Source organism: Trichomonas vaginalis, chromosome III (assembly GCF_026262505.1).
Source record: "Trichomonas vaginalis G3 chromosome III, whole genome shotgun sequence".
NCBI lineage: Eukaryota > Parabasalia > Trichomonadida > Trichomonadidae > Trichomonas > Trichomonas vaginalis.
In genome coordinates this window covers 10,772,899-10,797,167 of record NC_067205.1, presented here as the reverse complement: position 1 = coordinate 10,797,167, position 24,269 = coordinate 10,772,899, and the positions used below count along the sequence as shown (strand labels likewise).

At 32.2% G+C, this 24,269-nt stretch overlaps 9 protein-coding genes and 1 non-coding gene across 10 annotated transcripts, besides 3 other annotated features; 4 read left to right on the top strand and 6 right to left on the bottom strand.

The window, feature by feature from the left end:
- Positions 1-2,906: part of a mobile genetic element that runs on past the window's edge.
- On the bottom strand, positions 161-562 carry TVAGG3_0678840 (uncharacterized protein; the record flags this gene model as incomplete). The annotated part of the gene is made up of 1 exon (XM_051242635.1): positions 161-562. The coding sequence occupies one exon, from the start codon at positions 560-562 to the stop codon at positions 161-163; it is 402 nt and encodes a 133-aa protein (XP_051089222.1).
- TVAGG3_0678830 (uncharacterized protein) lies at positions 580-1,456 on the top strand (the record flags this gene model as incomplete). Its single annotated transcript, XM_051242634.1, has 1 exon — positions 580-1,456. A coding segment is annotated over one exon (877 nt), but the record flags the coding sequence as incomplete, so codon positions are not given.
- TVAGG3_0678820 (phage tail repeat-like family) lies at positions 1,536-1,928 on the bottom strand (the record flags this gene model as incomplete). The annotated part of the gene is made up of 1 exon (XM_051242633.1): positions 1,536-1,928. The coding sequence occupies one exon, from the start codon at positions 1,926-1,928 to the stop codon at positions 1,536-1,538; it is 393 nt and encodes a 130-aa protein (XP_051089220.1).
- A 450-nt stretch (positions 2,907-3,356) lies between the features above and the next one.
- Positions 3,357-4,205, top strand: TVAGG3_0678800 (uncharacterized protein; the record flags this gene model as incomplete). Its single annotated transcript, XM_001581186.1, has 1 exon — positions 3,357-4,205. The coding sequence occupies one exon, from the start codon at positions 3,357-3,359 to the stop codon at positions 4,203-4,205; it is 849 nt and encodes a 282-aa protein (XP_001581236.1).
- Positions 4,206-4,209: 4 nt separating this feature from the next.
- Positions 4,210-4,452, bottom strand: TVAGG3_0678790 (serine threonine-protein phosphatase family; the record flags this gene model as incomplete). The annotated part of the gene is made up of 1 exon (XM_001581185.1): positions 4,210-4,452. One exon carries the CDS (start codon positions 4,450-4,452, stop codon positions 4,210-4,212), a length of 243 nt encoding a protein of 80 aa, XP_001581235.1.
- Positions 4,453-4,470: 18 nt separating this feature from the next.
- TVAGG3_0678780 (uncharacterized protein) lies at positions 4,471-4,833 on the bottom strand (the record flags this gene model as incomplete). The annotated part of the gene is made up of 1 exon (XM_001581184.1): positions 4,471-4,833. The coding sequence occupies one exon, from the start codon at positions 4,831-4,833 to the stop codon at positions 4,471-4,473; it is 363 nt and encodes a 120-aa protein (XP_001581234.1).
- A 5,743-nt stretch (positions 4,834-10,576) lies between these two features.
- TVAGG3_0678770 (protein ubiquitination) lies at positions 10,577-12,135 on the bottom strand (the record flags this gene model as incomplete). Its single annotated transcript, XM_001581183.1, has 1 exon — positions 10,655-12,106. The coding sequence occupies one exon, from the start codon at positions 12,104-12,106 to the stop codon at positions 10,655-10,657; it is 1,452 nt and encodes a 483-aa protein (XP_001581233.1).
- A 916-nt stretch (positions 12,136-13,051) lies between these two features.
- On the top strand, positions 13,052-16,084 carry TVAGG3_0678760 (uncharacterized protein; the record flags this gene model as incomplete). Its single annotated transcript, XM_001581182.1, has 1 exon — positions 13,052-16,066. One exon carries the CDS (start codon positions 13,052-13,054, stop codon positions 16,064-16,066), a length of 3,015 nt encoding a protein of 1,004 aa, XP_001581232.1.
- Positions 16,085-16,470: 386 nt separating this feature from the next.
- TVAGG3_0678750 (uncharacterized protein) lies at positions 16,471-16,842 on the top strand (the record flags this gene model as incomplete). Its single annotated transcript, XM_001581181.1, has 1 exon — positions 16,471-16,842. The coding sequence occupies one exon, from the start codon at positions 16,471-16,473 to the stop codon at positions 16,840-16,842; it is 372 nt and encodes a 123-aa protein (XP_001581231.1).
- A 1,290-nt stretch (positions 16,843-18,132) lies between these two features.
- TVAGG3_0678740 lies at positions 18,133-18,207 on the bottom strand. Its single transcript has one exon. It is a non-coding gene; the product is annotated as a tRNA-Met (tRNA).
- Positions 18,208-18,297: 90 nt separating this feature from the next.
- Positions 18,298-19,137: a mobile genetic element.
- A 2,808-nt stretch (positions 19,138-21,945) lies between these two features.
- Positions 21,946-22,917: a mobile genetic element.
- Between the last annotated feature and the right edge of the window lie 1,352 nt (positions 22,918-24,269).

The following is a 24,269-nucleotide window of genomic DNA, read 5'->3' as shown; positions in this document are numbered from 1 at the left end:
GTTTTCAACTGGTTGTTGTTGTTTTTTAAGTCGGTCTAAAACTTCCTGAGGTATAGGAAGAACTTGACAAACACGTTGTGTAACTGCTGGAAGCCGACAAATCCATCTTGAACCCATTTGTCTCAATGCTGTATTGTTCATTTCATCTCAGTAAAAAACTTTACATTCCCCACGTTTGAGGCGGTTGAGGTTGGTTATTGTTTACCCATTGTTGTGCATGGTTATATCCTCTGTTAAAGAATCTTTCACCTTGGTCCATATAGTGTCCTGCTTGGTTATAGTAGTCATTTGCTTTGTTATAATAGTTTCCTGCTTGTCTTCCTACATTGTCCATCCATCCTTGAACTTTTCCTCTTGTTTCAGGATTTGGAATAAGATTTGTTGCATCTCGTGCTACATCCCAACCTTTCTGTACAGTTTGTATAATAGGTTGTGCTTTCTCTTTAAGTATACCTAATGTACTCAAAATCTTCCTTCCAACTCCAAATACACCTCTGGCTATTGTTCCCACTGCGGGCAAAAATCTGGATGCAACTCCTGCTAACGCGCCAAATAAACCCATTTCTTATGGGTTAAAAAATGACGAATCCAAACAAGGACCCCTATGTTTCTAAGGCGACAAAGAAAGCACTCATGGTAAAAATCTTTAGTTCAACACCAAATGCTTGGTTTATGGATATCTTGGAAAACATTCCGAGGTATAGAGAAGATGGACCACCATACTGGCTAATATTTGTTGGTCAAAACACAAGATACTGTGAAGCCATACCATTACAGTCCAAAAATATTTTAGATATCTTAGCAGCTTTGACAATATTCGTTGACAAATACCATCCAACAAAACTAACATCTGACTGTGAAAGTTCTTTCAAATCAGACGATGTAAAAAACTATCTGCGTTCAAAAAATGTAAACCAATATTTCATTGTCGACCAAAACCATTCTGCTCTTGGTGTCATTGACGGTTGTATAAAAATGTTAAGAGACTTAAACCAACCACAAGGTGGTGAAGCAAATGAAATGTCATATGACGACAAATATAGACACTTCTCCATGGCAAAGATGAGACAAGTTTTAAATATTTACAATAGCCGTAAACAAAAAGGTTTGGGAAACCACTCCCCCGAAGAAATGAAAAACAACCCTGACTTAGAGAAAGACTATATATTTAATAATTTAGTCAAAAGAGACAAACAAGAAAGAATGCCGGGCTTCAAACTTCAGAAAGGTGACAAAGTAAAAATAGAAATACCCAAACGCGACCCATATGAAAATACTATTGACTATGACAACAATGGGAACCCGACAGGTACTCACATTCGTGTTCGTAAAAATAGAAGAAAGTATACAAGAGAATATTATGAAGTTTTAGGCAAACATGGCAAAATGTACACACTGCAAGCAGAAGATAAAACTACTATTGCCAGACCTCGTTTCAAACTTGTCAAAGTTCAAGGTGGTATACTTTCAAAGACAGTTCCTAACAAATATAAGACAACTCCTGACGAATATGCTAAAGAAGTTGAAAATGACGACTAAGCAATTCTATACCATGCGTAAACTGTCATGTAAGGTGGCATGTAGTCTTTACTTTGTCCCGTTGTTTGCGTATATCCTGAAACGAAATGTGTATGGTTTCCTTCTCCCTGAGTGTCATCCCAGTAACAATTTATAGCAAACTTAACGTCGTCTTTAACATCATATCCTTTACCTTTTGTCATTCCTGACCAATCCCAATATCTATGCTTATGCCAACCTGCTTGAGATGTACTTAAATCTATGTAGTGACTGTGTGCAGGTAAATTTTCACCTGAAATCGTTTTACTTCCACCTGTTTCCTTTGAAGAGTTTGCACAATACAAAAACCTGTCGACTATTTGTTCCCATGCACCAACACCAAACATTACTTGAGGACCTCTTGCTTCCATAGATGTATAAATAGAACCTACTGGGTTCATTAAATCAAACATATGAGATATTATAGGATTGTCTCTTTTGAACTTAAAATATAGTGCAACTATTTCAGGTTTCTTCTGGTTTGTGTCAGAATATTTTTTATAATATAATCTTATGTTTTCAGGGTAGGTAAAATCTTGACTATAATATTTATTTCTGTCATCTTCATAATAGTATACTATTCTCGTTTTTTCTATTGCATTATATCTTTTTATATCTATAAAAATCTAAATATAATGTTAGCTTTTGTTCATCTACATGTGGTGTTCTGTTGTCATCTCCATAGTCATAATAGTATGGTGCTGGAGCTGGGTCAGGCAATGTCATATCTGTCATTTCATAAACTCGGAAATATTTCTTTTGTTCGTCTCCATATAAGTTTAAGTAGCAGTTGTTGTCTAATGGAACTTTAACTTGTGTACCATCGTTCTTTTTATAGCTTACATACATTTCATTGTTATTTTTCGGAATGAGTTTATACCGTATACCATTTTTTAAGGAATGTACAAACTGCCATCTAAAATATTTGTTTTCTTCATTGAAAGAAAAGTCACCAACAATAGTTTCAATATTTTTTGTTCCAACTAAACTTTGGTATATTTCATTGACATATGTTTTATCTGCTTTATTTTCAAGGCTAACGTTTAAGTCTGTTATTTCAAAGATGTATGTGTATGTCCAACGTCACTTTTCCTGTTTAAGGTTTCTTGTAAGTTTGCAATATTTGCAATGGTATGTGTATGTCCAACGTCACTTTTCCTGTTTAAGGTTTCTTGTAAGTTTGCAATATTTGCAATGGTATGTGTATGTCCAACGTCACTTTTCCTGTTTAAGGTTTCTTGTAAGTTTGTAATATTTGCAATGGTATGTGTATGTCCAACGTCACTTTTCCTGTTTAAGGTTTCTTGTAAGTTTGCAATATTTGCAATGGTATGTGTATGAGTCTTTTTAGAATATTCGTTTTCAGCTCTTGTCACTTCACTTGACATTTTATTGTCAACATATGTTTTGTCTGCTAGTTCAGGATGAGTATGTTCTTTTGTTGCATAAGCTTTGTTAGCTCTTTCTTCTTCTTTTGCTATTGCATCGTCTACATATTCTTTGTCAGCTTTGTTGCCAACATCTGCTTTCAAAAGAAGTTCAGATATAGGTTTCTCGTTTAAAGTTCCTTTTGTTGGATTTATACAAACAGTATGGTTCTTATTGTCTTGAAACAGAAACTCATCTGTCATTGGGTTTAATGTCAGTTTTAAGTTTCCTTCTTTCAATGACTCAGATATCTTAGAATAGTTTGAAAAGTTTGTTGTGTTCTTATTTAGAGCTTGTATAATGAGTTGTCGGTTGTGTTGTATTTCTCTCATAGACGCTGTTTCATTTGACATTTTTATTCTAGATAAAATATGCTTTCAATAGAAAAAGAAAATTCAAGAGTTGCTACAACTAAACCATTAGATGAACTTTTTACGAATGTCGGTCAAAAGTTTGAGACAGAGACCGTAAAGCATGAAGGCTATCGTTTTGACTACCCGTTAAGATGGTTAAGAGACCCATCTGTCACAAAAGCTATTGGCTTTCGTAGAATGAAGTTCATTTCAGAAGCCATACATGGTTTCCCATTTACAGTCGGTTTTGAAGTTCGATACTATAACAAAGAAAAACATACGTATGAGAAATTTGAACAGGGAAAACTTTTACAAGTTAGTTTGCTTGTAAACTTAGAAACAACTCTTCAAGCTTTTCAAGAAAAAATAAACGACATCTATATCGAATATGCAAACCAGTATAACATTGACGAAGGAGAGTACCATCTCGATATTATATATGACAGGAAAAATGCAACTGTTAAAATCAATAGAATAGAAGACCTTGGAGAAAACGTTTATATTTCTACAAAATATAACAACTTGGCATGGTATAGATTTATGAGGATGTTAAATCAGCCTGCAGAATATCCAGTACACCCGGACTTTTATGAAGTCGAAAACCCTAATGGAACATATGAAAATGTTTTCGACTCAGATGCTATTATAGTTCATGCTTCATTTTCTGGTGCACAAAACTCTTTTTTATGCTTGGCAAATGACTTTTACGAAAAACCTACAAAGCTATATGAACCACCAAGTGGAAGTATTTCAGACTTTCAAGTATGGTTTACAACAGATGGAAGAAAGAGAATAGTTCCATTATACCATGCGTTTTACTTAGAACTTAGTTTCATATACAACTACTATCGAACGGTAAAAATATAATTTTTTAATACGGTTGAGGTGTTGGATTTGGTTGCCAACTAGACTGTGGTGCAGGTTCAGGCTGTTGTATAACAGGAGCTTGTTCTTCTGGTTCAGGGTCTTTAGGTATAATACCAACGAACTGACCTACTCTTTTACCAATATTTTTGACTCCGTTCCAAATTCCTCTTCCGACAGATTTTATTCCATTCCATATACCTCTTCCAACATTTCGAAAGAAGTTTCCTATTCTTCCAAAGAAACCCATTTTACTATATGTAAAAATCTAATGTCCGCCTAGTCTCTTACGTTTCCTGTTGAGTTCCATAGCATTCTTTAACTGGAGCTCATACATTCTGTTTCTCCTCTGGTAGAAAACATATTCTGGGTCAACTCCTGTGTTCGCGTCATCTGCATAAAGTTGTTTATATCCCACTTCAGGGTTTGTATAAAACTCTTTCCATCTCATATTTGCATACCATGGTGGCAAACCTAACGCAGCGTCATTTGACATGGCAGTTTGCATTTGTACATCTGTTGGCACTTGACCATAGTTTGCCATTGCAGTTTGTATTCTAACTTCATTTGGAATATTCTCTGGGTTTGGTTGTCCAGGTTGCTGTGCATTTGCTAAGTTCTGTGCGTCCATTTAATATTAGATAAAAATATCTCTTACGAGTACATATGCTGGACATTTGCAGGCATTGGTTCATCTTCATATTCTCTATATCTTTCTGCCACGTCAAATAAATAAATGACACAATGGAAAAAACCTAAAACAAGTAGTCCTATTTCAAACCACATTTACTTACTAGTAAAATTTCTTTGTTATGACACTTTCTCCAGTTTATAGGACCTCTCTCATATTCTATCTTGTCATATCTAAACTCATAGTCATGTATGTCCTCTAACCATCTCATAACGGTTTCCAAACCACTTTTATCGGATGTAAAGTAAAAGCATGGACAGTTATGTAAAACGTCTAAAGTTTCTAAAGAGTCTCTCAAAGTCCAGTCTACTTGGTATTGAAAATCGCATGTGTTATAGAACGGCGGGTCCACTATAAAGAAAACATTTTCCTTGTCTTTATATTTTTCATACAACTCTGTCCAACGACATCTCACAAACTCTATACCCTCAATATATTTTTCTATGTTCTCTTTGAAAACATTTGTATAGTTAAGATATAAAACTTTTGACATAAGTGTTTCAATGTCATGAACTCTTATAGCACCACTATATAATAGTCTAGCAGATATACTATCCCAGTCTATATATTCTGCTTTTTTCAAAACCTCTCTCACAATATTTTTGTTATCTAATGGTATACGTTCCATCTTACCTATAGGTATCTTTTCTTTTAACTCTTTCAATATATTGTTTGTGTCTGGTATATGTTTGAGACGGTCCATATAGTTGTCGAAGTCATTGCATATAATCTTTGAGTCTGGGAATATTGTATGGCACAAATGGGATATATAGAAACTTCCACCGAACAAATCTACAAATGTTAGACCATTCGGTAGTTTCTTAAGTTCTCTCAATAGAATATCTTTACATCTACTCTTATTTCCAAAGAAGGGTAACGGTGGTTTTGTAAAATTCATTTATATATAATAATAAAAATGTTTTTCCTGAAAAGTGACAGAAAAGTGACAAAACATGAAAACATATATAATTTGTGAAAAGCGACACATTATATAATGTTTTCGACCCAGAAGAAGGCTTCTCAAAGTATACTTCCTTGGAACGCCTGTAACTTTTCCTGTAGCGACGATAGACCCTTACTTGTCCGGACAAAGTTATACTAAACATCTTCAGGGCTAGAAGGGGCGCAGCCCCTGGAAGCCCCTCATACCTGACCTGGCTATCATTCTAAAATTAATTATAATTGAAGTCAGGTATGGAATATTGAATGATTTGTAGTATAATGATCAAAACAAAGGATTCGGAAGCGCAAACATTAATTTCCTCATGGAAACATAAGCAATCCTTGTTGGAGTGCATTGGAAGTTACGTTATCTAAGATTTTGTTATCAATTATTATCGAATTATAAGGTAGGAATTAAAAACCCTTCTTACATACGTTAATCGGAAGATTTCACTTAATGATGATAAGCTGTTATCGATTTCAATATGAATGGTATTGTTCCAAATGGCTATTTATCAACATCGACTTGTGGTATTGAATATTCATATGATATATGATTGGATTTAAACATCGATATTGATTTTTAATTTACGAGACTTCAAAATTTTAATCCGATCCAAAATGCATGGATATTCTAAATATATCAATTGCTACTTTTCCCGAAAATTCAAAATTGTGTGTGACTCAAAATATAAACATTTCAATTAAATGCTAAAAATATCATTACTCTTATAACATCTATTATAACCGATAAATTAGATGACGGATTCAATTGAAAGATATATAGAAAATAAATTGAATCGAACTATCATTTGAAAAAAATAAACTTAGAAAAAAAATTTTTGAGATTTGGGGTAAAAGTTTTGTATGTGAATACATGACATAAAATATCCAAGTAAATGGATATATTGTGTCGTTGTTTCTTGTGTATTCACACACCGTTTATTCGAGAAATTCCCAAAAAAAGGTCGAATCGGAAGGAAAGAGAGGACAATAAAGAAAAAACACACTAAAAATCCTTTTGCAACAAGGAAAAAAGTGTGAAAAAGTAAGAGAAACCGGAATAATAAGAAAAAACCTTCCGAAAAAAATTATCAAATTATCAGAGCCTGTTTTTTGTTCATCCAAATTATGCCACTGCCACTTCTTCCTATTGTAAAAAAATACTGCATTCCAATAGTAAAATCCATCTGAAACCATATTTGATCCATCAAATTAGAAAAACCCATGAAAACCAAGAAACCGTGAACCTTCAAAAACTGACACCAAAAGCGACACTCAAGAACCATTCAAAAAAAGAACCAAAAATGAAATCAGAAAACCATACCGGAAACATCTATGAAACCATTGAAACCAAGAACACCTGAAATATCCTTCTTCGGAAACCCAGTGAATCGAAAACCATTGTGGCTTTTTTTGGAGACATATAAACTTATGGCTAGATATCAGAAGAATCATACGTGCATCAGTACTAAATCAATCATCTAAAATACAAAACAATATAAAACAATAATATAAAAGTAATCATCATTTGACAATTAAATAAGTGACAAATCTTTTTTTGATCAAATCTTCATTAAAATAAAGTCTGAGTTGTTCGAGTTATGAATGAATTTAATTAATGAAATTGTTTGAGAGATCGAGTTTGGTTGATTGATCAAATAAAAAAGAACTGTGGTTGAAATAAATGTAACTAATTGTCAAATTGATGTAACAGAGGGAATTGGATTGGAAAACTTTTGTTTGTTTGGAAAGGAAAGGAAAAAAGTTCAGTGAAATGAAAAGAGAGAAAACTATTCATAGGAAATTATGCTTATAAATGTGTATAAGGAAATATCTCAATGAACAATCTCAATAACCCTGAAGTCACTGGATCAGAAAACTAGTGAATCATCGGGAATTCTTATGAAAAAATCATCAGTAACTAAATCTGTGAAACAGTACCAATATATTGGTTGTGAATCAGCTTTGTCTTCTTCTTCTGTTGTCTTAAGAAACAAGACTAATAGTTACTGGATGTAGAAAAATGAATTGATAGTGGGAACTCAGTGCTCATCTATCTCATCTTCATAAGGAAAACTTATTTTCTTCTTAGCTTAGTTATAGATAAACTCATTTGGTTCAAGAAAGAAAAACATAGATAGCTTATATCTTATGAATCACAACTTGAAAAGAGTCACTGAACTGTGCTTATGAGTCTCAATAAAAAAGTGAATACTGAAACAAATGAAAATAAAATAAATGAACTGGATAAAACTTGATAACAGTTCGGAATGAAACAAATGGTGTAATATGTGTTCGAAAACAAAGAATCGAATGATCTAATTCGAATGAACTGAAACAGATTCAAAGATAAGGAATGAAACAAAGTTCAAGTTACGAGAAACTTGGAACAGCTCTGAGTGATAAATGTTCAGAGGAACAAAGAATCAGATATCATGAGTTAGGAACTGAGGTGAACTGATCAGAGAATCAATATGAAACAAATGATTCAATAAAGAACTGAACAAATGTAATCAGAAACGAAATGAAACAAATGATCTAAAATGAACTGATACAGAGTCCATGAAACTTGGAACAGAGTTCAGGATCATATAGGTGTTCAGAGGAACGAAATGAATCATATGATATAATATGAACTGGAATGAACTGATCAGAAACAAAGAAACAAATGATCTCATAATGAAACTGGTCAATTGTGTCCAGAAACAAAATGAACTGAAACAAAGTACAAGTTACGTGAAACTTGGAACAGAGTTCAGAAGCAAATATGTGTTCAGAGGAACAAATGTTCGATCTGGATTGAAAAACAGTGTTCTAATAAGGACCATGAAACAAAATCCTTCAGATCAACAGTGTACGAGATAAAATCAAAGTGATCAAGTGAAGCAGAAACTAAATTGGAACAAATGATCTTGTTGTGAACTGAAACAGATTGAATCAGGAACAGTTCGGGATCAAATGTAGCCAGAAGTGAAACTTGATCTACCAGTGAAACAGAACACAAATTGGAAGCAAAATCAAATATGTTCGGATTGAATTGAAAGGAAACTGAAACAGTTGTAACAAATGGAACTGAAACAGATCAATTCATGAACATAGGAATCAGAGAAACAAAAAATCAAAAATTGTTCGGAAACCAGAAACCAGAAAATCCATGTAACAGTTCTGAACAAATTTGTAATACTTGTTAACATTGTAACCTTCAGAAAACATTGATATAAATTGCTAGAAAGTTGAATTGGGATGTAAAATTGAATGATTTGAAATGAATGATATGAATTTGTATGTAAAATGTTATGTGGAATGAATTACCATGTAATATCATTGAACATATAATGAACATTGGCCTGTTTTTGGTTGTTTGAAGTTGAATTATCTTGATTGAAATCTTTGATGAGTTGAAATTAGGAGAAACATGAAAAAGAATGTTCTTAATGAATAAACATGACCTGGTTGATGATTGATTTGTACTAAATGATGCACTCTTCTTATGTATTTTGAAAATGATATCAAATTCAGTTAGTTTTGTATGAAAGTAATGATAAGAGAAATACTGGAATAGAAAGAACATTATTGGAATGTAAATATATACATGACTTGTATGATAATGTTGGGATAAAAATATTAATAAAGAAAACTTGGGAAAGTGAATAAAGATAGAGTAATAAATATATATGATTAGGTGCAGTGAGCACATAAGTGTATATATTGCGAGGATTATGAAGTTGATTAATACATAAAATGAAAAAATTATGAAATTGAATAAGTAACTCTAGTTTTAAATTAAGTGAATGACTTGTAAACAGAAACCTGTGTGAAAAACCTAGTGTATCTTAGAGACAAAGGTCTACATTTGTTTGATATGAAAACTAATGTGTACCTGCTAGGATATAAAAAGTCATCTCACAGTGATCGGTTAGTGACAAGTTGAATTGGTTAGATCTATTGTATAGCCTTCTGTATTCTAATGAATTAAAAGGAAATGTTGAATATTAAAAGAATGGAATGGATAAAAAGATTGGTTGAAAGGGATGAACCATAAAAGTGAACCTTCTCTACTCCCCCTCTATTAATAACGATACTAGGACACCTAGAGGAGAGTTCCTTGTGGAATAATGACAAAACCTCCCGCTAAGCGGTTTATATCAATTTTAAAATCTTTCATTCAATTCAAAAATTTTGTAAGCTCTCAAAATTGTTTCCCGAAAATTTTATAATAAAAATGCATATCTAATATAGTAGAACAAAGTTTGTCGTGATCGTATAAAAAGGAAGATTTTCAGCCAAATTTTATGATTGATTTGCATTATCTGTATTGTATATTTATGAAATATCTAGTTAATTAAGAAATCTAACGTTTACAATGCAATATTTTTCGTACAAGACCATTGATTTTGTATCTTAAAAGTGTCTTATTGCAGCTACTTAAAATTATACAAGAATAACAATTTGGCATTTTTATATTTCGATCAAATATCCTGTAATTAGGTTTTTGTGGCTCTTGCTCCATATTATGAAAATATAGTTATGGTTATGTTGAAATGTAATTCGTAGCAACCAATCTCATGATAATTAACAATGAAATTCGATATTGATTGATAAATCAATAAAGTGCCGAATTACGCTCTTAAAATAAGATATTTTATGAAGTTTTTGCTATGATATATTTATGAATTTTCTTAAAAATGCAAAATATATCTCAATATGAATTGATTATTGCACTCAAGAGATAAACAAGGAAGATTTAATAATAGAATTTTGTTGTTTAGACAAAATATAATAAAAACAAATAAAAATATAAAAAAAGGAAAGAAGATTATCTAATCAATTCTTTCATATATGGTCTAAGCACAGCTCTTGTAGGTTCGAGTCGTGCCATTTCATAAGCAGTCAATCCCTTCTCATCAATAGCTATCGGATCAGCTCCCATTTCTAACAAAAATGCAACAGCTTCCGCTTTATTTTCCAAAGCAGCGTACATCAGAGGAGTCTTTTCACCACAATCCCTCTGATCTACATCTAGTCCTTTATCAATCAAGTGCCGTATAATGTCAACATTTCCGTTATTTGCAGCGAAATGAAGAGCAGACCGCCCAATAGGGTCTTTAAACGTCACATCTGCTCCATTATCAGTTAATAGTATAACAACATCTTTGTAGCCTCCATATGAACTGTGCATTAAAGGAGTCCATAAGTTCAAGGCCTTAGAGTTAACGTTTGCGCCTTTTTTGATGAGTATAGAAACAACATCCGCGTGTCCTCTACTTGCGGCGTGGCTTAACGGCGTCCATCCGTTAGAATCTCTTGGATCTATGAGTGATCCTCTATGTATAAGCTTTCGAACAAGTTTAGCGTTACCGTTAGCTGCTGCAAATGTAATTGGTCGTTTAAGACTTGACGTTTGGCTTTCAATTGAGGCTCCTTTTTCCATTAGATATTCTGCCACTTCATATTGCGCATCTGAGATGGCCAGTAGTAATGGTGTAAAACCAGCTGAATCTTTTGCGTCAATTGTTGGATTTTTTTCCATTAATAATTGAACTATTTCCATTTTGCCGGAAGCTGCAGCAAAATGTAAAGCCGTTTGGCGTTCCTTATCGTATGCATTAACATTTGCTCCGCGATTTAAGAGAATTTTGATCGTTTCGATATTTCCAACAGATACAGCGCATATTAATGGCGTTCGACCGATTTCATCGCATGCATTGATGTTAGCGCCTCCATCGAGTAGTAATTCTACGATTGCTGTTTGATTATATAAAGATGCGATTATCAGGGGTGTGTTGTTTGATTTATCGCGAATGTCTGGATCGATATCTGTGTCCAACATGTACTTTATGCTGCCTTTGCTCCCTTTTCTTGCTGCTATGAAAATATTAGGTTCATAGTCAGCAGGCTTTTCTTTTTCGAACTTTTCTGGATGTATAAAAGATGCAAGTCTGTCGCACAATGGCGCTCCACGTACACAGCTGAACACATTGCAAATTTCTTGGACTGACGCACATGAAACTCTCATTGTCTTGAGAATTACAATTGCATTACTGCCATGCTTTGCTGATAATGTTTCAAGGAACTGTGCGGCGATAGCGGCTTTGACTGTTCCTGCGTTTGAAAAAATTCTATAAATTGAACTCAGCGGAAGTTCAAAGAATAAAGGATTTGCTATGTATTTCTGGACCCTCTTGGAAATGATATTCTCGATATCTGTTGTTGGGGCTTTGTCTGCGATAGCTTTAAGTAAAGAGTGAATTGTATTTGATGTACCCATCTAAAATTTGTTCGAAATTTTGATTTCAGAAAAGTTTAATTGTATTTATATTAGGGAATTAAATAAATTCATTACACAAACGGATAAATACAAAAAAGTGACAAAATTTAAATGGACACAAGGCCAATTGAGTTTATGTACATTTTTTATTGGCTATATGTTAGTTGAAATTTTGCTCAGATGAAAAGACGTTATCGTAAATCCGATATGTATAGAATTTGCTTTTAGAATGACATCGGCCTTGTCGATAAATTATCGCGATTACATACAGAATATATTATGTATTTAGCAATTGGATGTAGTCTTCTTTATGGTGGTCGAAAATTACTTCATTTCAGGCAAGAATTATTTTAAATTCTTCAATTGGCTTTTCTTAATAGCAGATGAACTAGTGATTTGCAAAATATAGGACAATTAGATAGATTTAAATATGCCGAAGAGTGATGGAAGTAGTTATTTATAACTATATTTCTTACAACAAAATTCTAAGCATTTTATCGAGACAACAATAAGACATCGAAAAATATTAGCTGAATACAAAATATTTCTACAGATAGAAATGGGATTCGATCATTGAAATTTGATGAAAAATATTGATATGCAAATGACAAGAATTTACTATACTATTCACTATATTTTAATAGTTGATTTATATATAGATATATAATATCTTGTTTATGGATTATTTATATGTTTTGAACTTAAAATATATGCTTATTGATCTTTAGTGAATTGAAATATTAATGACCTACCTTTTGTAATAATATTCGGCAATTGATGTGATATGATTTAAACTCGATGATAAAATTGCCAAAAAATATAGTAAACATTATGGTTCTCTTTAGTAGATATACCATGCAATCGATTTTTCGCTTATACTTGAGTCTACTATTGCTTTGAATAGTTATGAAATCTTTGAGTGTCCGTTTTAAATTTTAATGTATAATGACTAAATCATTTAATAAGGGTAAGTATTTTCAATCAGAAAGGCATCAAATGCCAACACTAGCTGATATCTATCCGGATTATACACCATCAACGAATGAATCAACTCAATATCAATATCTAAATTCATCTTACAAACCAAAATTCACAAACAAGTCATTTTTCACATCGAATTCAACATATAACACTAACCAACCATATGTGGCAATGCCAACTCGATCAAGTACTTCGAGTTCATATAATCCAATAAATCAATATCAACAAGAGTCAAAACCAGCCAAACCAGATGCATATAAACCATATGTTCCGACTGCTAAAGCCGAGCAAGCCATTGAAAAACCATCTGATACGTTTGGTAAGAAACGCAAAGCAGCAATTAAAGTATATGAAGCTCCAGCAGATGTTATTCCTTCTAAACCTGTATCTACAACAAACTATTCTCAAAAGAATACTACAAACTCGTATAAAAACCAAAATGAACAAATCTCAGTTCCTAAAGAATCCAGACCGTCAAGCACAGTAGATTATAAAGTTCCTGAAAATAAAACAAATATTAGAACTACTAGTACATCATCAAAGATTACTTCACAACAAAATTACGATCAAATTCCAACAAGGAGTTCATCCTCAAGCCGAAAGAGAGCAACTGTTACATTTGATCCAACACCTACTCCTATTACTGCTAAGAAATCTGATAGTATTTCACAGTCGCCTAATTTATCAATTAATACAAATGAAGTTTCACCAAATCCGGTTCAGAAGAAGCGTAAGGGCATTATAATTTCTGATCAAGTTGAAGCAATATCACCATCAAGACCACAAAAGCAAATCACAATACCAAATAATTCTCCGAAGTCACCAACAAAGACATCTCATAGGTATTCATATGGATCAAGTTCATCATCAGATTCTCTAAAGGAAGAATCGCCTTTATCAAGTCCAAAGAGACCTCCTTCTCCAAGAAGAGCAGAAAAACAACAAACATTTTCTCCAACATCTCCAATCAACGCTGATGCATCAAGTGAAGGAGTGAATGATACAGATGAGAACATTTATAAGATGAATATTGATTCATTCTCTGATTCTAATGATGCATTCAAACCAGGCAAACAAACTCCAACGAAATCAATTATTCAAAAATTACTTGAAGAAGAAGAAACCTACGAAGAAGAGGAAGAAGATGTTAAAATTGATGTTCTTAAAACATCTCTTAACAAAGAAACACTTCATCAAAGTGATAACGATGATGGTCTCGATGAAGAAGAAGAGGAAGAAGAAGAACTTAAGTTTGAGGAGAAGATTGAAATTAAATCACCACAGAATGACAAAGTTCCTGAAGATATTACGAAAAGTAAAGAGGAAATTGTAGTTCCAGAAGAAAAGCCAAGAGTTCAAAAACCAATTTCCGATTTTGTTAAGAGATTTTCACTTCGTGGAACAACGGCAACAGAAAAGAGAGATAATGAGAACAAGATGAAGCAAGCCAAGCAAAATAACAGCCAAGAAGGAGACGATGAAAATGATGAAGAGAAGGTAGAAATCAGTGCAATTTCACCTGTCAAACCTTCTAAAGGAGTTGTCGTATCGACACCACTCAAAATTAGTCCAGAAAAAGAGCAAATGTCACCAAATCTTAGCGTTGAAGAAGATTCGAAGGAGGAAATTTCACCACCACGTTCATTCCAAAGAACGCAGAGACATAAATATGCTCTTGAAAATGATGAAGAAGAGTCATCATCGTTGTTAGATATCAAAGCATCTATTCCAAGTAATAGCAATGATAAAACAACTGAAGAAGAAGAAGAAAACAATGAAAAGCTTGTCAACTCTCCAAAAATTGAAGAGAAGGAATTATTAGTTAAACAAGAAGAGGAAGAAGAAATTGCTGAGAATACTCAAATAAGCAATTTAGGATCATCACTTCACGAAGAAGATCCTTTGAAGTCAATTGATATTTCTATTGATAATGATAAATCATTTACACCAAATATATCAAAGAATGAAGATATCACAAACTCTTTAGAAAACATATCAAAAGAAGATGCTAATGCATCAAAAGATGAAGATCATGTTACAATATCAACAGAAGATATTTCAAAGGAAAGCATAACTCTTTCCAAAGACACATTCCCTGATGAAGAAAATGAATCAAATGAAGAAGACCACATATTGCTATCTACTGAAGATATTTCCAAAGGAAATGACTCCAAAGAATTTGAAATGTCATTAACAAAAGATGAAGACGAAAACAATGAATCTAAAGATGACTCTCTTCTCAAAGTTACTGAATTAAAGTTATCTGATATTAGTCCAAAATCAGGAAGTTCTCAGAATTATTCTGCAAATAAAACAGAAATGAGTGTTCCTAAAGAGAGTACTGAAGAAACAATATCAAAAGAAAATATCAGTAATTCAAATGATGAATTAATGAAATCACCTAATATATCAGTAAATGATGATGAAGAGGAAGATATGTCAATCTTTGCTACTAATAAAGGTTTAGATAAACCTTTTGAAGCAAAAGAAGAGTTTGAAGAAGAGGATAAAAGTGAAATTGTTTTATCAAAGTCACCAAATATCTCACAAGAAAAGATTGACAAGAATGAAGAAGAAGAGGAGGAAGAACAATATCATAGCTTCCATCCTCTTGATACAATGAAACCATGGCAGTTCCCTAAGAAAATAAACTTCGAAGAAGAGGAAGATGATGATCTAGACTTTGATGATGGTGATTTTGATCCAAACCTTAGTGATGAAATAAAGAAGATTATGGAAAGATATGGTGAGAAAATAGACGATGAAGAAGAGGACAATGAGCCTCTGGATCTAGGATTTGACATGGATTCCGAAGATATGATGGATTATAAAATGAAAGCATTACAAGAAGGTAAAATTGATGAAATTGTCAAGAACGTGGCTCAACCAGATGCAGTAAGTTTTATCACACTTTTCACGAAAATAGCCGACCAGATATTATCAGATCAGCTGGCTAAGATTCACCAAATGAGAAAATGAATAAATATTTGTTTGATATTATTATAATTTTACCAATGACAGTTTTTTTCATGTTGATAAAATTCAACTGAAATATTATATAGATATTCCCCGCTGAATTTCATGTTAAAATGGATGATAAAGAATATATCCATAAGCATTACTTCTATTTTTGTACTAATGGAGCATAATGATCAAAGATGCCGCGGTAGACATATCGAGCGACTGCGGCCTCATGATGACCAACAACATGTACAAGTTTGCCATCATGGTCACAGATTCTTGCATATCGAACATACTCTCGTTCAATCGCCTGAGTGAGCTCATCGCAATGATCGTCCTATCGATACCTTTTTTACGTTGACAAATTCCTTTTTGTTAAAGAACTGTCATCAACGCTGCCTGTTCTGAAGCGGTACAAGAACATGTACAACATGCAGGACACTTTCGTTCCGACTGTGAACATGTCTCTGCCGAATGCGCTCGGGGTCATTGCAGGATCGAACCCTGTTCTTACGTTGTGCGTCGAAGATCGTTTCACGATTTTCAGGTACGATTCAAACAAGTACATACTCGTCGTCATCGTGTCCACAAACTTTCTGATAGATGCTGAACTCATCATCGACGCGTCGACGTCGAATATGATGTGCTCGTTCGACTTCGACCGAGCGCCTGCCATGCAACACCAGTCTATGTTTGTGGGAGATTGCGCAGTATGGTCCCGAACAGCACACAACTACTACGCGAAGACTCCTGTGTGGATGCGGAACAACCGTACTTTTTTTATTCAGTTTTAAACGTTAGAAAAAATAAAATGTTTAATCACAACACAGGATCCATATCAAAAATAAAATCATCAAAAGTGATAAAATTGTCAAAATCGTTATCATTTTGAATTTCAAAAAAGTTTTGATTTTCAAATGCAGGATTAATGGTTTGCTGCGACTCATTTATTTCAAAATTCTTGGGCTCTTCAATTTCCATTCCGGTTTGGGGTTTTTGCCATTCAATAAAATATTCTCGCAATTTCTTGTTTTTGGCGCCTTTTCTTGAATATATGATTATTCCTGCCCAATTTTCGTTACAGAAAAGTGTGATATAGCTCACCTGTTCTTGTTCGGATTGGACAATTTTGATGGCTACCGATTCAGGATTGATTTTAGCCAAAAGGTTGTTGCATGCCTGGTGATAGATATCATTACGTTCGCTTTGTTCGATTGGCTTACTGCACGGATTTATTTTTAATTTCTTCATATTTATGAAGAAAACACGATTGGGGAATATGTCTTTTAAGATTTCCCATTGTTTTTGCATCGCCACTTTCAAAATACATATATTCTTTTTTGCAAATCTTGGCAACTTTTCAACTTTGTTATGGAAATGCAACAAATTCATAAGATCAATTATATTGTCTGCAGGAGGAATCTTTTTGTAGGTCGAGTTTAAGAAATTATGGAATCCATCCCCTCGTACACTTCTAAGTTCATTGATGGTAATCTCCAAGTTCTTTTTCTCTCTCGGATCATTATAGTGCGTGAGCTTCCTGGTTGCTTTCTCAAGGAGCATTTGGTTAGGATCACCAGCAGGTGCAATCATTAATAATGATATGAATTTGAAAGAAATTTCTTCCACACTTTTGAAATTGATAATTTGATAAGACTGTCATTCAATAATTGAATGGAACCATGGTGAATTTTTAGAACATCATAATAATTTATGTTATCTTTGAGATAATATTAATTAGCTTTTTCAATATATTGAATTTTTGAATAGATAAAATAATGAATGCGAATTCACAAAATATTTTATGTGAAATTCACTTCCAATTTTATAGAAACAGGCTTATTTAAGTATTAAATGATTGATATTCTTATTTTTCGTGATTTTGAATTTTTCTATTTTGCGAATTCGCAAAATATTTTATGTGAAATTCACTTCCAATTTTATAGAAACTGGCTTATTTAAGTATTAAATGATTGATATGCTTATTTTTCGTGATTTTGAATTTTTCAATTTAGCGAATTCGCAAAAAAGTTGGGGCGCATCACGCCGTTAAGTTGAAAAACTTGATTTGCGAGGGGAAAAAAGAGGGATGACTGGATTCGAACCAGCGACCTTAAGGTTATGAGCCTTACGAAATAAACCAACTGTTCCACATCGCTTTATCCGAAAATTTTTATGATGTCAAATACTTCATATATTAATAGTACTTTTTATTATCGAATTGAACATTAACATTTTGAAATAATTTTGTTATAGACCGAAAATAGATTTTTTCGGTTTTCTCTTCAAATAATTGAAAGAATGATACTATTATAGGTTTATTATATTACATAGCATATAATCATGCTATAGCCGAAAATTATAAGTTTTGAGAAGATTGAATATAACACAAATAAATTTGAATGTAAGTTAAATTGCTTGTTGTTTTTAATAGCTATTTAATGAGAAATCCAATATTGCAAAATTCAAATTGAATGATTGAAAGAACAGAAAAAGTCATTCTTTTCAATTTCGAATATATTTCATTGTATTTATAATTACATGGCAAATAAGATATTTAAACTTGATTTTTGGAAGGAAAATTCACAAAATTGAATAAATTCAAATAATTTTTTTCAAAAATAAACTAGCTATTTGAGTTTAATACTAATTATCTATTCAAACTACAAAGTTTGTAATTTAAAATATTTTGTGAGATCAGATTGAATTAATTCAAGGTTCTTTTCAATTAATATTAATGACCATATTACGCATTTTCGAACATTCTAAACCAAATATATAAAAATGGGAGACGAATGTTAAATTTGCTAGACATGCGGGAGTTGTCTGCAAAGTTTTAGCTCTTGTCTCTAACAAAAAATTAATTTTTAAAAAAATGACCGAATACGTTTCACAGCGAGAAAAAAAAAAAGGCAAGATAGAATTTTCTAGACATAAAGAAGTTGTTTACCGAGTTTTAGCTCTTATCTCTAACAAAAAATTAATTTTTAAAAAAATGACCGAATACGTTTCACAGCGAGAAAAAAATAAAAGGCAAGATAGAATTTTCTAGACATAAAGAAGTTGTTTACCGAGTTTTAGCTCTTGTCTCTAACAAAAATTAATTTTTAAAAAAATGACCGAATACGTTTCACAGCGAGAAAAAAATAAAAGGCAAGATAGAATTTTCTAGACATAAAGAAGTTGTTTACCGAGTTTTAGCTCTTGTCTCTAACAAAAAATTAATTTTTAAAAAAATGACCGAATACGTTTCACAGCGAGAAAAAAATAAAAGGCAAGATAGAATTTTCTAGACATAAAGAAGTTGTTTACCGAGTTTTAGCTCTTGTCTCTAACAAAAAATTAATTTTTAAAAAAAGACCGAATACGTTTCACAGCGAGAAAAAAATAAAGGCAAGATAGAATTTTCTAGACATAAAGAAGTTGTTTACCGAGTTTTAGCTCTTATCTCTAAAAAAATTAATTTTTAAAAAAAGACCGAATACGTTTCACAGCGAGAAAAAAATAAAAGGCAAGATAGAATTTTCTAGACATAAAGAAGTTGTTTACCGAGTTTTAGCTCTTATCTCTAACAAAAAATTAATTTTTAAAAAAATGACCGAATACGTTTCACAGCGAGAAAAAAAATAAAAGGCAAGATAGAATTTTCTAGACATAAAGAAGTTGTTTACCGAGTTTTAGCTCTTGTCTCTAACAAAAAATTAATTTTTAAAAAAATGACCGAATACGTTTCACAGCGAGAAAAAAATAAAAGGCAAGATAGAATTTTCTAGACATAAAGAAGTTGTTTACCGAGTTTTAGCTCTTGTCTCTAACAAAAAATTAATTTTAAAAAAAAGACCGAATACGTTTCACAGCGAGAAAAAAATAAAAGGCAAGATAGAATTTTCTAGACATAAAGAAGTTGTTTACCGAGTTTTAGCTCTTATCTCTAACAAAAAATTAATTTTTAAAAAAATGACCGAATACGTTTCACAGCGAGAAAAAAATAAAAGGCAAGATAGAATTTTCTAGATATAAAGAAGTTGTTTACCGAGTTTTAGCTCTTGTCTCTAACAAAAATTAATTTTTAAAAAAATGACCGAATACGTTTCACAGCGAGAAAAAAATAAAAGGCAAGATAGAATTTTCTAGACATAAAGAAGTTGTTTACCGAGTTTTAGCTCTTGTCTCTAACAAAAAATTAATTTTTAAAAAAATGACCGAATACGTTTCACAGCGAGAAAAAAATAAAAGGCAAGATAGAATTTTCTAGACATAAAGAAGTTGTTTACCGAGTTTTAGCTCTTGTCTCTAACAAAAAATTAATTTTTAAAAAAATGACCGAATACGTTTCACAGCGAGAAAAAAATAAAAGGCAAGATAGAATTTTCTAGACATAAAGAAGTTGTTTACCGAGTTTTAGCTCTTATCTCTAACAAAAAATTAATTTTTAAAAAAATGACCGAATACGTTTCACAGCGAGAAAAAAATAAAAGGCAAGATAGAATTTTCTAGACATAAAGAAGTTGTTTACCGAGTTTTAGCTCTTATCTCTAACAAAAAATTAATTTTTAAAAAAAAGACCGAATACGTTTCACAGCGAGAAAAAAATAAAAGGCAAGATAGAATTTTCTAGACATAAAGAAGTTGTTTACGAGTTTTAGCTCTTATCTCTAACAAAAAATTAATTTTTAAAAAATGACCGAATACGTTTCACAGCGAGAAAAAAATAAAAGGCAAGATAGAATTTTCTAGACATAAAGAAGTTGTTTACCGAGTTTTAGCTCTTATCTCTAACAAAAAATTAATTTTTAAAAAAATGACCGAATACGTTTCACAGCGAGAAAAAAATAAAAGGCATGATAGAATTTTCTAGACATAAAGAAGTTGTTTACCGAGTTTTAGCTCTTATCTCTAACAAAAAATTAATTTTTAAAAAATGACCGAATACGTTTCACAGCGAGAAAAAAATAAAAGGCAAGATAGAATTTTCTAGACATAAAGAAGTTGTTTACCGAGTTTTAGCTCTTATCTCTAACAAAAAATTAATTTTTAAAAAAATGACCGAATACGTTTCACAGCGAGAAAAAAATAAAAGGCAAGATAGAATTTTCTAGACATAAAGAAGTTGTTTACCGAGTTTTAGCTCTTATCTCTAACAAAAAATTAATTTTTAAAAAAATGACCGAATACGTTTCACAGCGAGAAAAAAATAAAAGGCAAGATAGAATTTTCTAGACATAAAGAAGTTGTTTACCGAGTTTTAGCTCTTATCTCTAACAAAAAATTAATTTTTAAAAAAAAGACCGAATACGTTTCACAGCGAGAAAAAAATAAAAGGCAAGATAGAATTTTCTAGACATAAAGAAGTTGTTTACCGAGTTTTAGCTCTTATCTCTAACAAAAAATTAATTTTTAAAAAAATGACCGAATACGTTTCACAGCGAGAAAAAAATAAAAGGCAAGATAGAATTTTCTAGACATAAGAAGTTGTCTACCAAGTGTCAGCTGTTACTTCTTCTCAATACTGATATAAAATAAAAATCTTTATTATTTATTTAACCTTTATTGTTTCATTAAACTTCATTTATTTTATATTATAGTTTTATTCTTTTAGCTACTTGTAAAATAATCTAATTTTATATCATCATTTTACCGGATTATTCTTCAGTACATCGATTGTGTATCTAAAATAATATCATTATCCTTATTCTGTTTTTTCCAAAATTCTTTTAAATATCTTTTTTTGTTAGATTACTTTACACTTTTTACTTTTATTTTTTAATTTCAAAAAAAAAATTTGGTGATTGTTCTATTCTGTTACAATGTGCATTATCATATTCTAATGAATTATTCATTACATACATTTAAAAAAACTTGTTAAAAATGAAATTAAAAAATTATGTTTATTATTACGCTGTGAATGTGTCAACAGCGGTCATGCCTGTATCTGTATCCCATATTTGCCACAACCTTTCTGTATCTGCATTTGTGTATTTCGGTTTCAGCTGATACATTTGATTTGGCGTGTAATTTGTTCCAGTTAATGGATTAATTGGGAGATCTTCATGCGGTGTGTTATTATTGTACTCCCGAATAAAGGCAGGAATAGCCTGAATGCTTTGGCAGCGCTCCAATGTCGACCAGAATCTCTCAATCTTCCCATTTTGGTAGGGAGAATGAGAGTCTGTATGCCGCCATTGGACGCCCCAAAGATCAAGTAGATCTTGAAAGGCGCCCCTATTTTCTGAACCGTTGTCGGTCCAGAAACAATAAGGGGCGCCAAATTCAATGAAGGCGGAAGCCGCAACGTTCGCTGTCGTCGCTGCCAGCATATCTGGTATTTGTATACACGCTAGGACTTTGCGGCTAAAATCGTCGATTATGCCATAAATATACTGGCCACGAACACCCCTAAAATAATGAACATCTGCGTGCCAGATAAGATTGGGTGAAAGCGCCCAATATCTTACTGCTGTTTCTGGCCCGGCATGCTCTAATCGCGTCTTGGTGAAATGATTTTCTTTGAAGTATCTGCGTACTTCTCTATAAGATACATCAATTTGTTGTAATTTCAAACGTTTCCATTGTTTTGTTTGACCACAGGGAAAGGCCCAGTGGTCATGTATCACAGCAAGAGCTTTGATTTGGTCGTAGGGATTGACCCTACGACCTTTCTTGCCTTTAGGCAATGGGATATTCTGTAAGCTAAATTGATTTTGTAAAAAAGATTTTGAAACATCTAAATATTTGAAATCATTTGATTGAAGGGTTGGGGCGATGGGAACATGGGTGCAAGCTTCTTCCCATGTCATTTTACCTTCTTCAATCTGATTGGAAATACCAATTAGGTAAATTCGATCGACATACCCTTTGTAAGGATTCATTCTAATGAAGTACGTTAACAATCAAAATATTCTATAAGTGTCTAGTATGGAATTCAAAAGAATAAAGAAAATGGTAACGTAAATAAACGTATTATGAAATAATTTATACCCAGATTTTCCTTACTTTTACCACCTCTCTAAAGCTGGGGACACCGCCTATCGTTGGGAGTAGCTATTAAATAGAACCACCAAGGGTATTTTTCGAACTGCCGGTGTAGTGGAAACATCCGACATAATGATTCATTATGCCAAGGTTTGATTCCCATTTAGCCATTTTTTTTCTTTTTTGGATCATGAATTTTTTTTTTGGGTCACTATAAGATTTGTTTCATGTTCTAAATCTGCTGCATATGTAATCTATTTTTATTTACCTATTTTTTAAAAATCTATTGGATTGCCAAATTTGAATATATTTAAAATCATAAAAATCCAAAAAAACTATAAATATATGTTTTATGCATAGTGCCGATACTCAAATATCAGATTACTTAGATCCATGAATAATATCCGAATTTTTTTCTTAAAATTAAACTTAAAAACTTCTTGCAATATTATTTTTCATCTATTGTAAATTTTTAAAACCATTTTTAAAATAATTTTGCGTAACTTTTATTCTCATGTTGTTTTAATCGAAAATTGATACATTTTCAAAAAAATAATATTGACTTATGAAATTCATTTTTAAGGTGAAATAGTATTGTTTTTATTAAAGTATATGAATAATATATAAAAAATTAATGAATAATATAAGCAGATTTTTAGTTTACAAAACAAATATGAGCAATGCAATTTCAAACTTTTGCTGGCAATTTCGATATTGCTTAAGTTTGTAGTATTTGTGATACCTATAACATCGGCTTAATCAAAATTCGATTTTTCTTATGAGTTATTGAGAAAATTTGATTGCAATGAGAAGGATTTCGACGTTTTTGATAAACTAAGAGCTGAGCTTTAGGGGTTCAGTTCATTTATGGCTGTAGTTTGATGCGTAGATCTCTTTTTTATTGTAAATTCTTTCAGCATGGAGATCGAGAATGAATCTTTTGAGAACTTTATGAGTTTTTACACCCGTAAAGAGGTCCTTCGAGGAAAGATAGTCCAGACTACATGAAGATGTGGGTTAACCAAAAAAATCCGATGGTTTCCCCATATTCATGTAGATCTTCGAAAAAATGAGCACCAAAAAAGCCAAAAAAATAGGCTTTTTATTGGATTTGTACACTAGATCAATAATCTATTTAGGATCTGACACTCTTTTTAGCCAGAGATATGAGGTCCTTTCTAGGAAAACGATCTATTCATCCATAAAAAAAATGAATTATCGTTTTCCCCAGAAATTACATGGGGAGTGG